General features: G+C 40.0%; 1 protein-coding gene across 1 annotated transcript; it reads left to right on the top strand.

Annotated features, from left to right (window-relative positions):
* Positions 1–1,633: 1,633 nt before the first annotated feature.
* Positions 1,634–7,159, top strand: LOC103626305 (uncharacterized). The gene is made up of 3 exons (XM_008646696.3): positions 1,634–1,738; positions 1,835–2,744; positions 6,719–7,159. The coding sequence occupies exons 1-3, from the start codon at positions 1,634–1,636 to the stop codon at positions 6,832–6,834; spliced, it is 1,131 nt and encodes a 376-aa protein (XP_008644918.2). The 3' UTR covers positions 6,835–7,159.
* Positions 7,160–14,882: the final 7,723 nt, after the last annotated feature.

Below are 14,882 nucleotides of genomic sequence, written 5' to 3'. Positions count from 1 at the left end.
GTATGATCATAATATTTAAATGGCAATCACACCGTGATAAAAATTGTGTCCACAAAAAAGTGAAAAATGTGTTCATAAAAAAAGAAAAATATTTATTAAAAGATTCAAACTCAAGACATTTTATATTACAGAAAGGTTTCATTGTTCAACTCTTTAGAGAACTCCCAGACCATGTCCTCACACCATCACCATCGATCCCTCCCAGGTCCCAAGTTCCCAACCATCCGCCGCCGCCACTGATTGGCTAGCCATCACATCCGTCGCCGCCACCGATCAGCGGTTGCAACTCGACTGGGCTACCACATCCTGCTCCCCTAGGGCCACCACGTATGTCACACTCGGACGAACACACCACGCCGACTCGCAGATCCGTCGGCGGCCCGCCGCCACCCACCGTACCGCATCCTTCGCCGTCCACCACCGGCAATCGCAACCTGCTAGCCGCCAGGACAGGGCCGCCACATCTCGCCAGAGCAGAGCCGCAACACATGGACTGCGTTGCTAGGACCGCCGCATCTCGTTGGTGCATGGCCATCGCATCCGTGGCTCACATGCCAGTATGAAGGTATCTCACTATCTTCTATTCTGCTAATCTGCTATCTCTGATGATCCGTGGCACATATTCGAGAGAGTAAGACAGACTGAGTTCATAGACTAGCAGTATTATCATATAATAGACTAGCAGTATGAAGCTATACGGGCGAATGATCCTTAAGGGGAAATGCCTCGTCTCTCTCCTCCCCCTTCTCCTGGTCGGCCTCCACCCATTCGACCGTTCCACAAGAAATACTCCATCGGAGGGAAGCCGTCTTCTCCTCCTTGCCAAAAGGTGAAAGGCTGCAAGCCCAAATATGCACAGGATTGGGCCGCTCCACGTGTGGGCAGATGGCGAGGATGGACATCCGGAGTCGAGCCGACCCAGGCCGTGCAGGGATTTAGCGCAGAAAGGGATTTGGTCTGCTCGGTTGGTTCCTCGTCTTGCGCAGGGTACGTATCCACTCTCAAGCCGCAGTTCTCCTCCTCCCCTAGGTCGCTGTCGCAGAGAACTCCGTTAGGGTTTCCTGATGACTTAGTTGGTGCTCGCTCCCTTCCTCATCTTGCTGCTTTCCTCTCTGCTCTTTGGCGGCTGCCTACCAAAAAGAAATCCAGTTTCTGTGGGGGGTGGAGATTTGCCCCTATTCGTCCTCTTCCTTCCACTGATCCGTGGCCGAGAGTAGGGATTGGTTCCCAAATCCCTAGAGACTTGGCTGTAATGGATCCTAAAGGGAAGAACACGAAGTGGGAACGCCCAAACCCCAAGCCGCAGAGACAAAACTCACCTCCCTGGGGAAGGCACAGAAATTTAAGTTGGCGTTTGAGACCCCCGCACGTGAAGACGGAGATCAAGAATGATTCTCAGATCTCTTCATCGGGAGAGGGTGCTGATCCAGGTAACAAAAATCCCCCTACGCATCCTGCTGCTATGGATCTTGATATTGGTCGTCGTCTTTTTTGCCAAAAATGTGGCGATGAAGGGCATCACGCCAGGGATTGTTTCAAGCCTCTTTGGTGTGAGATTTGTAGGAAAGAAACTCATGTCACTGCTAAATGTGTCTGGCCTAAGCAAAGCAAACCTACTATGCCAATTGTGGGTATGGCGGCTGATGGATTAGGGTTTTATGCTTCTCAGTTTGCTAAAAATGCTGCTAAAAAACCTAGAAAAAGTTTCTTAGGTTTGGTGAAAGTGCTTGAGGGTGAGGTTAAGTGTGAAGATCTGGAACAGGATTTTAGCTTCCATTTTCCATGGGGTAGAACTTGGAAAGCCACCAAATGTCCTTCTGGTTTTTTAATGCAGTTTCCTTCTCAAGAAAGATTAGATGAGGTTGTGAACTTTCCAGAATTAAAAATGAAAATATCTGGAATTAAAATCAGTGTTATACCTTGGTCTTCTCAAGCAAAAGCCAAGTCTAGGCTCCATACTACTTGGGTTGTTGCTGAAAATGTTCCTGAGGAATTGCTTAACTACCAGGCTATATGTGAACTTGGCTCAACAATTGGGGCAGTTGAGGAAATAGATCTGATCTCACTGGAATCCAAAGATATGGTTAGGTTCAAAGTTCATGTCAAAAGTATTGATATGATTCCAGAAGTTATTGAGGTTGGGGTGAAACCTTATTTGTATGACATATTCTTTAAAGTAGAGAATATTGATGCAGAAGGTTGGAATGATGATTCTGTCAGTTTGGGGAAAAGGGCTTCGGTTGATGTTCCTAGACATGGAAAAACAGTGATGGAGAAATGTGGGAAAAAAGCAAAAAATGAAGATTTTATGACAGAGGAAAATGATATGATCATTGAATATCATTCTGGATCGACTTCTAAAATGATTGGGTCTTATATCTCCCCTGGAAAATCTGATAAAATATCAGAGGTGGTAAAGGAGGGAGATGAAAAAGAAGGTAGTGAAGGGGATGTGGATTTTAATGAAAGTAAAGATGATTTACTCAGTTCGCAAGAACTTGATGTACTGGTCAAAGATATGGGAATGGATACCATAAACTCTCAGGATGACATGCTGAATGAAAAAGTAGATTCAGAAGTCATGGGAAAAATTGCAGATGAAAAAAACAAGAAGAACAAGGGAAAAGGAGCTGAGCTTGTGGAAGGAACCAGGAAAAGTACCAGACTGGAGGCAAATGAAGACATTAAAATAACAGAAAAAGCTATTTCAAGGGCGGCGGCGAAAGATGCTTTTCTAAACAAAGGTACGTCATCCAATCCTTTCTCTGTTTTAAACTCTAATGATGAGACTTTAATTGAAATTGCTGATTTGCTTAATGTTAGTCTAGGAAAGAACAAGGAAGAAATCAATTTGAATCTTGATGAAATTAAAAGGATGGAAAATGAAAGATCTATTTCGTGTGATTCCAATTCTAATTTTGAACAAAAAGTAAACATGTCTGATGATGAAAATGAACATGAGATTACTGTTTCAATAGATAAAATGGTTCAGGAGTTATTGGATAGCGAGTCTGATAAAGAAAAAATGTTGGTTCACAATAGAAAAAAGGATATAAGAAGAGAAAAAAATATTTTCTGAGAAATAAAAAGAAAAAGAATTCTCCAAATGTTAGGTGTACACCTAATAAAAGGAGTTTCAATAGAAAAGAGGGTGCAAATCTAATAGTTCCATAATGATTGGAGTCATTTGGAATTGTCAGGGTCTGGTGAAAGCGGGAAAGTTTGAGTTTCTGCAGGAACTCATTACAAAATACAAAGTGGACTTTATTGGTCTCCAAGAGACCAAGAAAAATTTTTTTGAACAAAGTTGGTTTGAGGCTGTGAATCCCCAAAAGAATTTCACTTGGATCTCCTCCCCCCCTAAGGGTAGATCTGGTGGACTTTTGGTTGGTTTTAATACTGATATCTTTGATGTTATTAGTCAGGATACAAGTGAGTTTATGATTTCTTGTTTGATCCATCATAAGTATAAGAACATTTCTTGGAATTTTATAAATGTTTATGGCGCGGCCCAGATTGAAAATAAAGACAGATTTCTTAGTGAATTCTCTTCTATTTGTTCGAAAAGTAAAGGCCCGACCATCTTTGGTGGTGATTTTAATGTCATTAGAACCAATGAAGAGAAAAATAAACCTGGTATCTTGAGTAAATGGAGTAACCTCTTCAACTCGATTATAGAAATGCATGGTCTTATTGAGTTAGACCTTTCTGATAGGCTTTATACTTGGTCAAATAATAGAGATAACCCCACCTTTGAAAAACTGGACCGGTTCTTGGTAAACCCAGATTGGGATTTACTTTTTCATAATGCTATGGTTAGAGGTCTTGATAGATCTCTTTCTGATCATGTGCCTCTCCTTCTTACAACTGAGGAGAAAAAAAAGCATTCTCATGAGTTTAGATATGAACTCAGCTGGAAATTAAGACCAGGTTTTAGAGACATAGTGTTTAATAACTGGTCTCTTCCAGTTAGAAGTAAAAAAAGTATTGATGTTTGGAAAGAAAAAGTTAAAAGAATGAAGAAAGTTCTTAAAGGCTGGAATATTAATGAAGAAGGGAAAAAAAGGAGGGAAATAAATATTTTGAAACAGAATATAAATAAATTGGATATTCAAAATGAGACTAGTATTCTTTCTGAAAAGGATAAAGAGGAGAAGTTGGAATACGAATTTCAACTTAAAAAGTTACTTTCTGAAGAAGAAACAAAGATGAAGCAAATTGCCAGAGAAAAAAATATCATTGCTGGTGATTAAAATACTAAATATTTTCATCTAAAAGCTAATGGTAATAGAAGACGTCTGAGAATTCATGCTCTGTATGATAATGATAGACTCGTTGAGAATGAAGAAGAGATTAATAAGCTTGCCACTGATTTCTATAAGAATCTTTTTGGGCCTTCTAATAATTCGACCATTCATATGAAGGATATGAATATGAAAAAACTTAGTGCTGAAGACAGAGAGTCCCTTACTATTCCTTTTAGTTTTGAAGAGATTCATAAGGTTGTTTTTGACCTTAAACATAATAGTGCACCAGGTCCTGATGGTCTTCCAGCTGAATTTTTTCAGGATTTTTGGGACATCATTAAAAAAGAGATTTGGAACTTGTGTGATGACTTTAGTAAAGGAATTTTGGATATTGAAAGACTCAATTATGGTCTGATCACTTTAATTCCTAAAGTGGATAATGCTATGGAAATTACAAAGTTTAGACCTATTTGTCTATTGAATGTCAGTTACAAAATAATTACCAAAACCCTGAATAATAGGTTATCTAATTGCATTCAAAAAATCATTAGTGAAAATCAATTTGGTTTTGTCAAAGGGAAATATATTCTGGACTGTGTAGTTGCTTTACATGAGGTAGTTCATGAAGTTAAAAGGAAAAAGCAAAATGGGATTATTCTCAAAATTGATTTTGAGAAGGCTTATGACAAAGTTAACTGGCATTTTTTATACAATATGCTCCAGCTGAATGGTTTTGGGGACAAATGGAGTGATTGGGTGATGAAAACAGTGAGAGGTGGGAAAGTTGCCATTAGAACTAATGGTATGATTGGCCCATTTTTTCGTACTCATAAAGGGGTTAGACAGGGTGACCCCTTTTCGCCTTTATTGTTTAACATTGCAGCTGACGGTCTGGCGTGTCTCATTGAAAAAGCTCAAGAAAAGAAACTTATTGAAGGATTAATTCCTCATATTATAAAGAATGGATGTGCGTATCTTCAATATGCTGATGATACAATTCTTTTACTTCAAGATAACCTTGAATTTGCAAGAAACCTAAAATTTATTCTGATTCTTTTTGAAAAAATGTCTGGCCTTAAGATTAATTTTCAAAAAAGCGAGGTTTATTGTTTTGGTAATGCTAACAATAATAAAGATGCTTACGCTGAGATTTTTACTTGTCCAATTAAAAATCTTCCCATGAGCTATCTTGGAGTGCCTATTGACCATAAAAAGCTAAGTAATTCTCAGTGGGCTAAGATCGAAGAGAAATTTGAAAAAAAATTGAGTGTTTGGCAAGGTAGGTATCTGAGTCTTGGAGGGAGATTGACTCTGATTAATAGCAGCTTGTCTAACATTCCCCTTTACATGCTCTCATTGTATTTGGCACCATCTTCTATTTTAAAAAAGATGGATATCTTTAGAAGAAGACTATTGTGGTATGGTGGAAATAATAAAAAAAATATCATCTGGCAAATTGGGACTCTGTTTGCATGGATAAAGATAAAGGGGGGCTTGGCATCTTAAATCTAAGATGTATGAACATAAGTCTTCTTACCAAGTGGTTATGGAAACTTGAAAAGGAAGAGGGTCTGTGGCAAACAATTGTTAATAAAAAATACATGAAAGGCAAGCCCTTATGTATTTTAAGGAAGAAGCAAGGGGACTCTCAATTCTGGCGAGGTCTTCTATACTGCAAGGATAAATATTGTGATAATAGAAAAATGGAAATTGGTAATGGTCTCTCTACCAGTTTCTGGAGTGATATTTGGTGTGGTGATGTCCCGTTGTCAATAAAGTATAAGAGATTGTTTGAGTTATCTCTTAATAAAGAGATAAATGTGAATTGGGCTTTGAGTGGTAACTGGAATTCCTTAACTTTTAGAAGAAGGTTAGTTGGAGAAGGGGCTAAACAATTAGAAGATTTGATCAATGATTGTGGAATGTATTGGCTTGCGGATAGGGAAGACAAGCCTTCCTGGTTGTTGGATAAAAAAGGTTACTCGGTGAAGTCGATGTATAATCATTTTAAACAAGATGGGGGCAGAACTCCATTTTGGTTTATTTGGAAGGCAAAAATTCCCCAGAGAATAAAAGTTTTTCTCTGGCTGATCCTAAATGATAAGATTTTATCAAAAGAAAATCTTAGTAAAAGAAACTGGCAAGGTAATGCTAGGTGTGATTGGTGTGGCTGTCTTGAAACAACTAGTCATATTTTTTATGATTGTCAGGTGGCTTCTTTTACTTGGAAGGTGATTCAGATGGTTCTTGATTCTATTTCCCTTCCCAATAATTCCAATGATATGTTTGGGAAGTGGTTATGTGGATTCAAAGTTTATGAAAGAAATCTAATCACTATTGGTTGTAGTGCTGTGCTTTGGTCACTTTGGAAAACTAGAAATGACTGCTGTTTTAACAGCATTAACCTTTATAACGCTGCTGACATTCTGTTTCTTTGTTGTTCTTGGTTGGATGATTGGGCTATTCTTCAGAAAGGAACTCCAAAAAGATCTTGCTGGAAAGAAGCTCCCGTCTCAGAAAAATGGCTAAAGAGTTTTTCAACCGACGTTTTGGTTGGGCGCCGGTGGACAATCGTTTGTGCAACTAATGTTTGCTGGTGATGGATGAAAGTGTAGGACGTCTGATGGCTTGGTCCCAAACAGCTTTTGATAATTCAGTCTTTCTTTTATCATGGGCTTAAAATTTTCTGGTTGTAATAAGTAGTTGGGATTTACCAAAACTCTTGGTAGCTGGTGGTTTTTAGTGGGCGAAACCTGAGAACGTTTAGATTCAAATCTGTTCTAAATGTTTAGCTTTTGCTGTTTAGCCTAGTGGGCTAAGTCATGTAATAAGTAGATGTTTTCTTTGGTGTCTGTCGAACTTTATTCCTATTTCCTAATGAAATAGGGGGGTTTCCCCTTTCTGTTAAAAAATTATCATATAATAGAGAAGGGATCTAAATCCTTATTTTGGTTTAACAAATCTATGCAGGCTAACTCTCTGGTTTCTGTGAAGAGTCAAACTAACCATTACTAGCTAGAAACTTGGTTTGTTCAGAGTGAGAAGTATGATGAGCATGCTATGTCAAGTGGTAAGCTATCAACATCATTGGAAAATGAAAACGTCCACATCATGCTACTAATTGAGGGGGTTATATGACGATGAAATCTAGAGTATCTCACTCATTCTTACTAATTAAGGTTTGCTATTGTGTAAGGTTTTCTAGTTCCCTATCTTATTAGATTAACAATTTGTCAATTTCAGCTTAGATCTAATGCCATATTTTTCGTCTCTAAAAAACACTCTACAAGCGGCTTTACCATTTAATTTTAACTTAGATTAACACTGTGTAAGCTGCTTAACCATTTATTTTTGTGCATTTATTTCCTCTCTTAATATAAGTTTTGCATTTATTTTGTTAGCTGTCATGATGTTCTCTTGGTCTTCGTAAGCAGTGTTGATGCTGGTAGAATATATCCTGAGTTAGAAAGGTGAACTCTGATGAGTTCGAATATCTCGTGTTCTATTTAATGTTGACTCATTGCTATGGCCATTTTCCCATGTAATATGCACTGTAATCTCCATTCTCCAGTTTTCTTAGGAATTCATAGTTAGACCTTATTGCAGAACCATGTTTTCAAGAAAGGTATCATATTTCTCTGGTAACGTGGTATCATATATCTCCATTCTCCATTCATATATCTCCATTCTCCATTCTCCAGTTTTCTTAGGAATTCAAGAGTATAATATCTAGTAACGTGGTGAAATGTCAACTAATTCAGATTTGTTTTTGGTACATTGACAACTACAACAGGTAGCTATTTCAAGAAAGGTATAAATTATAGGTAGTGTGGGGTGAGGAGCAGGCCACACATGCCCTAGCCCGTGGCACACATTACAAGGAGTTATATAGCTGATGACTTATTCAGAGTTTTTTAGAGGATTCTAACAATATCGGAAGACATTCCAATTTTACTAATATAACTAACTAGAATTCAGGAGCTTATAATCCACATTGTGATGATATTGATTATGTCTATTTACATTTTTACATGTTTGGAAGCTTGTTCCATTAATCTAACTTGCCATGTTTACAAATAGAATCATTAATGTTATTATGCTATGTTTACAATCAGAATCATTTACATGTTTGGAAGCTTGTTCTGTTAATCACAATCGAACATGCCATGTTTTCATGTTATTATACAATCACAATCGTCAATGGTGCTTGTCTGCTGGAGAGTGGAGAAGCCAGTAGTCTGTCACAATCGCCGCCGGTGCTCTGTCATAGGTCACAGCCACCACCGGTGTTGGTCTTCTGGACTGCAGCAGGACAGCAGCTGAGCAGGCAGAGGCGCCAGTGGAGCAGGCCAGCAGGGGGCGAAGGTGAGCAGCCGTTGTGTTCTGTGGCCATCGGAGCTGGATGTCCAGTCAGGGCGCAGGTGCAGCCACTAGCAACTAGGTTTGAAGGCTGGAGGTCAGGCAAGAGAGGAGGTGTACGCTGGTTTTGGCGGCTGGGAGACTAGGTATTGGCAAAGGAGAGGCCAAACTAAATGATACTGTAGATGGGCTAAAAATGACCCAATACCGAAACCCTAGCCAGGTGAAAATGGCCCAATACCAAAACCCTAGCCAGGAGACCAGGAAACACTAAGCGGATGATTAGTCGCCCTAATCAGCGATTAGTAGGACGACTAGATTGACCAGCCTATCTAGTCGAGTCATCTGCCTAATCAAACACAAACAGGCGATCAGCCTGATAATCGCGATTAGTCGGACGACTTAAAATCATTGCTTGTTATTGCTGGTGAGCTGGTGTTTCTCGGCATAGCCATTGTTCTGACCAACCATATATAAATGCAAAGGTCCAGCCTAAAAAAAGCTATAGATTTTTAGAGCTAAAAGTAGTTTAACTGATATTTGGTTAAGTTGTCTTTCTTTATTCTTGACAAAAAGGACAGTTCATCACACCAAAGACAAATGGAATAGAGCAGAAGATCTGAAATGTCGTTAGTTCAAATGACTCTTGTGTTACAGTTCACGACAGGAAGTAAAAGAAAATGAAAAAAGGAATAGTTCAAAAGTCTGGCTTTATTCTTTTCTCGATGCCTAGAATGCATGAGGTTTTTCTTTCGATCTATCTATCCCTACGTTTGTTCTAAAAGACTAGACTGATTCATGTTAAATTTCTATATAATTTCAAGTGGCTGCTTTCTAGAGCGATGGTGACAGCAGCGAGGCAGGACACTGAGGTGGGAGGGGCAAGTGGTGTTCTCAGCTCAACGGATCAGATCGATCATGTGCTGAGCTACACTTTTTGAGGTATCTCAGGTGTGTAATTCTTGCAGGGACAATGGTGATGGGATAGCAGAGCAGGGCAGCATGCTCGCAATACCTCCTCGGCGCCGCCTACGATGCCAGCGTCAACTTCTTTTGACTCCGCAGAGATGTAGGCTCATTTGCTCCCTCATCTCCCTGCCTCGGTTTGTGAGTAATGAAAGGTGAATGGATGCACATTTGCAAACCTGTTTCCTTATCAGGTACCCGAACTGCCAGTACACTTCAGTGTGGGTAAGAAGCATATTTTGATCTAATATGTCGTACTGTAACCACTCTCTATATTGTTTCACCTTTGATATAACCTTTTGTGTCATATTTTATTACTTGGTCACTATGTTATAATACAAAATGCTAGAGCCCTGGTGAGGCACGCAAAACACGCCTACTATTCTAGTTAGATGCAGACTACCCCATTTCTCTGCCTCTTCAAGGGTTACACATATATCTTGGTTTTGCTGCATTCTAAATGTGATTTGATGGTTACTTGCTTATTTTATACCATTTTTCTTTACTAATTGAGGAAACATAATCATACAAATCATTAGGGTTGTAGTTACTAGTTAGTATTCCCATAATGAACATTCTATGTTGTTATGACTGTTTTTGTTCCTTACTTTTTCAAAGACAGCGGTGATCAGCTACACCTATTCACATTGCTAACTCAATTCAAAATAGAATTATGCTGCAAGCTACACAAGGTCTTGACATCCAAAATGTGAAGTGTGTAATTGTTTGTATAGTAGAGATAACTTTATACATTCTGGTATGGTAATGTTTGTTTTGGTTTCATTTTATCCATATCTCTTGTCTTATTTTTATACATTCTTGTTGATAGGATACTATGGAAGCACTTGTGGCTGAGACTAGAATAGAAGGGAAAGAATCTAAGACCTATATAGAAGCAGTTTGCTCAAGTATTGGCTTCATCAAAATATCTTCAAAATGTTCTTGTAGCTGCAATAAAGAGAAGCAGCAATGGTGGTGATGCTACATGCGTAGAAGTAGAAATGTTGGTCTTGTAGCTCCAAGAGTTGCTCAAATATTGGCTTCATCAAAAAATTTTCAAAATGTTCTTGTAACTGCAACAAAGAGAAACAACAATGGTGGTGATGCTAAATTTTGGTATTGTAGCTCCAAGATTTGGTTTTTTATGAATGATATCTATGATAATACATTGATAAGTATATGTGATGATCAATCATTGTTATTTAATTATAATGGGTTGTGATTCATGTGCTACATTGATAATGTCGATAGTTAAAAAGTAAAATGGCCTCGGTTGGGTCAAATGTTTTGTGATGAACAAAATTGTCATAACTTGAATGCCACGTAAGATCCAAGTTATGCCATGTCATGTTAGTGTTTAATTTTGTGACATTTTCTATTCTACGTGGGGTATGTTGTTCTGTTTTTTGAGATGTTTAATGACGAAAAAAGTGTGTCACAAAACAATGACGATGAATAATATGTCACTAAATTTATGATGGAAAAACATGAATCGTCATAGAACATGTAATGCCACGCATGATAGGTGACGAAGCGATTTTCGTCATGGAGATGTCATAAGCTGCAAAATGTGATGTAAATTCAAGGTTTTGTGACATAAAGGGAATGTCACAGAAGGTCACAAGTGTTGTAGTGGCGCCTTGCTAGCATGTGACATTCTGTTCTTGATCCATTATAAAAAACACTGAAAAAATGGGAATGAAAAAACATGAGGGCACAAACACATGGTACAGATCTCATAACCAAAAATTGATCAACAAACTAAAACACACAGTACAAAATAGGAACAAAAAATAGTTGCAATGCACACTAATGCTGCACACATACATTAGTACTGGGACAGAATTGCCACATGCGCCATAAGCCAGTTGCAACAAGACTGCTAAAATAATTACTACTGGGACAGTTGCAACAGTGAATTTAAACAAATAACTAGTTGTATACGAGCACAGTTATAAAAAGACAGGAATGATGTATGTGGTTTGAAAGTAAAAATTATACAGTTGTAACTTATGTCATGGACCAGTTGCAACAAAAGGTACACTGCAGTTACAAAAAAAGTGGAAACATCTGAGTTGATAATCTAGAACACAAACTGCTTATTCAAAAATGAAATGTATATGCATAAAATACAACAATTAGTAATTCCAATCAACGAATAATACTAGTTGCAACACTTGGGGAAAAAATAGGGTTTACCAGTCTATTACCGAAAATAACAAAACAAATCCAAAAAATGGGGACAGAGAAACGGGAGAGAGAGCGGATGCGCTTACACGGCGGGCGCGCGCGTAGACTACTCCGGCGCGGGCTACGTCGACGTTCGCGGTCTACGTCTCCGGCGAGCAAACGATTCTGACGGGAGCCGTTCGCGGAGGATCCGTTCGCGGAGAAGTGTGGAGGGGGCCGGAGCGGGAGCGTGCGGGATGGACGAAGACGGGAACGGGAGCGAGCGCACAACGGCTACGGCGAGGGCTAGGTCGCCGGGGAAGAGAAGAGATTGAGCCATTCGCGGAGGGCCGGGGAAGTGGAAAAGGCGCAGTCGGGGCGGGGAAGTGAAAAGGCGTAATAGTGGAGGGGGGCAGTCGTCGGTTCCGCTGCGTCGGTTCGGCTGTGTGGATTGGTTGGCTCGAACCATGTGCACCTGGGCGCGTAGGTTGGGCCTGGGTGCATTCAATATAGAGAATGCACCCAGGCGCAACCTACGCGCCCAGGTGCACATGGTCCGACCCAACCGATCCACACAGCCTGAACCGACGCAGCGGAACCGATATTGTGCCTTTTCACTTCCCCGCGCCCGACTGCGCCTTTTCCACTTTCCTGGCCCCCCGCGTACGGCTCAATCCATTCTCTTCCCCGGCAACCTAGCCCTCGCCGTAGCCGTTGTGCGCTCGCTCCCGTTCCCGTCTTCGTCCATCCCGCACGCTCCCGCATGCTCCCGCTCGTTCCCAGCTCCGCCCCCCTCCACACTTTTCCGCGAACGGATCCTCCGCTCCCGTCAGAATCGTTTGCTCGCCTGAGACGTAGACCGCGAACGTCGACGTAGCCCGCGCCGGAGTAGTTTGCGCCCGCGCCCGCCGTGTAAGCGCATCCGCTCTCTCTCCCATTTCTCTGTCCCCATTTTTTGGATTTGTTTTGTTATTTTCGGTAATAGACAGGTAAACCCCATTTTTTCCCCAAGTGTTGCAACTAGTATTATTCGTTGATTGGAATTATTAATTGTTGTATTTTATGCGGATACATTTCATTTTTGAATAAGCAGTTTGTGTTCTAGATTATAATCTCAGATGTTTACACTTCTTTTGTAACTGCAGTGTACCTTTTGTTGCAACTGGTCCATGACATAAGTTGCAACTGTATAATTTTTACTTTCAGACCACATACATCATTACTGTCTTTTATAACTGTGCTCGTATACAACTAGTTATTTGTTTAAATTCACTGTTGCAACTGTCCCAGTAGTAATTTTTTTAGCAGTCTTGTTGCAACTGGCTTATGTCGCATGTTGCAATTCTGTCCCAGTACTAATGTATGTGTGCAGCATTAGTGTGTATTGCAACTATTTTTTGTTCCTATTTTTGTACTGTGTGTTTTAGTTTGTTGATTAGCAATTTTTGGTTATGAGATCTGTACCATGTGTTTGTGCCCTCATGTTTTTTTCATTCCCATTTTTCAGTGTTTTTTATAATGGATCAAGATCAGAATGTCACAGGCCAGCAAGGCGCTCATGCTGTCCGTCGCTCTCCCCGTGTTGAAAACAAGAGAAAGCAATTAGATAAAAATGAATTGAAGGAAAGGAAGAAGAGATTAAGGTTGAAAGTCCCTCCTATACAAGACGCCGAAAGTGATGATGAAAAAGACACAGAGTTTGTTCCTGGTGGTGATGGGTCTGGTGATGACAATGTTGGTATTGTTGGTGGAGATGAAAATAAGGGTATAACTAAGACACGCGCTATTCGATGCTCACCTGGGAAGTTTATAAAGCTTGCGAATTCTCTATCTGATGAATTGAAAAGTGAAGTGGTTGCTAAGGGGTTTGGCGGCCTGCTTAGATTCAAGCCACATTTATTGTCGAGAAAGTTGCTTAGCTGGCTGATGCGGAAGCTTAACCCAGAAACAATGAAATTAGAGATTGGTGGTGGGAAAGAGATTCAAATCACCGAACACAGTGTTTGGTGTGTTTTGCAGTTACCAAAAGTTGGCAGTGATCCGCCCCCCATGTTTGATGCAGATGCTCGTGCCTTGCGGGACGAGCTGGGGGAGCAAATTTGTGGCAAATCTTATAGACGCATATCTGGTATCAATATATCTGTTATCACTGATAGATTGCAGAAGAGGACTCTCAATGGGGAGCTGGGCCTGAGAGCCTTTTTCATGGCAGCATTTCAGTGTCTTCTATTCTCCAATACTGACACTCGCATCAGGATTGATGATGTGAAGTACACTCAGGACATCCAGAACATGGGCAACAAGAACTGGTGCAAAGTTGTAGTAGACAGGCTGAGCATAGCTGCTCGTCTTTATAGAAAGGATTTTGCGGAGAAAGGCATTAACGCACCCATCAGTGGATGCGGGATCTTTGTAGCTGTAAGCTCAACACACACATTCAATTTTTGCCCTTGCAACTTACTCTTCCAATTACACAAGTAGTAATTTTTTATGTTTACTGTTACAACTGTCATATGTTACAAGTTGCAATTTGAGGGCATTTTTTTTATTTTTTTATGATAACTTAGTTCACACATTCACATGTATTTTGTAATTTATGTTGTTCATAAAGTAGCAATAATTTTAGTATGAGGCTATTTCAACTGGCTTATTGCACCTGTGCCAATTTGGTTTACTTTTTTTCATTATATGAATTCAACCTAAAATACCCATGTGTCTTTTACCTAATGTTAAAAACATGCAGATGCTTTATGTCGACAACCTGCAACATGGATTAGACACAAGTTCTTTTTCAATCCCTCGATGTGCTTTCTTGGACTCCAAGATGATTGATGTTATAGCAAATATGGATCTCAGGGGAGATGTTCCTCCTGGGACCACTGAGTTTGGACACCTCAGGGTAAGTTGCAAATGATACTCCACAATAGTTGCAATTTGTTATTCATTTATCATTTTATCATTGTTTTTTTACTTTCAGTTGAGAAGTATCACTGACACGTGCTACGGTGTCCCCATTGGTGCTCTAGCAATATTACATGCTCCAGTACCAGCACTTGCCCCAGTAGCAGTCCCTAATCCAACAGCAGCACCTAACCCAGTAGCAGCAGCATCTGTCCCAGTAGCAACAGCAGCACCTACTGG

This window comes from Zea mays, chromosome 5 (assembly GCF_902167145.1).
Source record: "Zea mays cultivar B73 chromosome 5, Zm-B73-REFERENCE-NAM-5.0, whole genome shotgun sequence".
NCBI lineage: Eukaryota > Viridiplantae > Streptophyta > Magnoliopsida > Poales > Poaceae > Zea > Zea mays.
The sequence above is the reverse complement of the archived record's forward strand: the minus strand, read 5'-3'. Positions and strand labels throughout refer to the sequence as shown.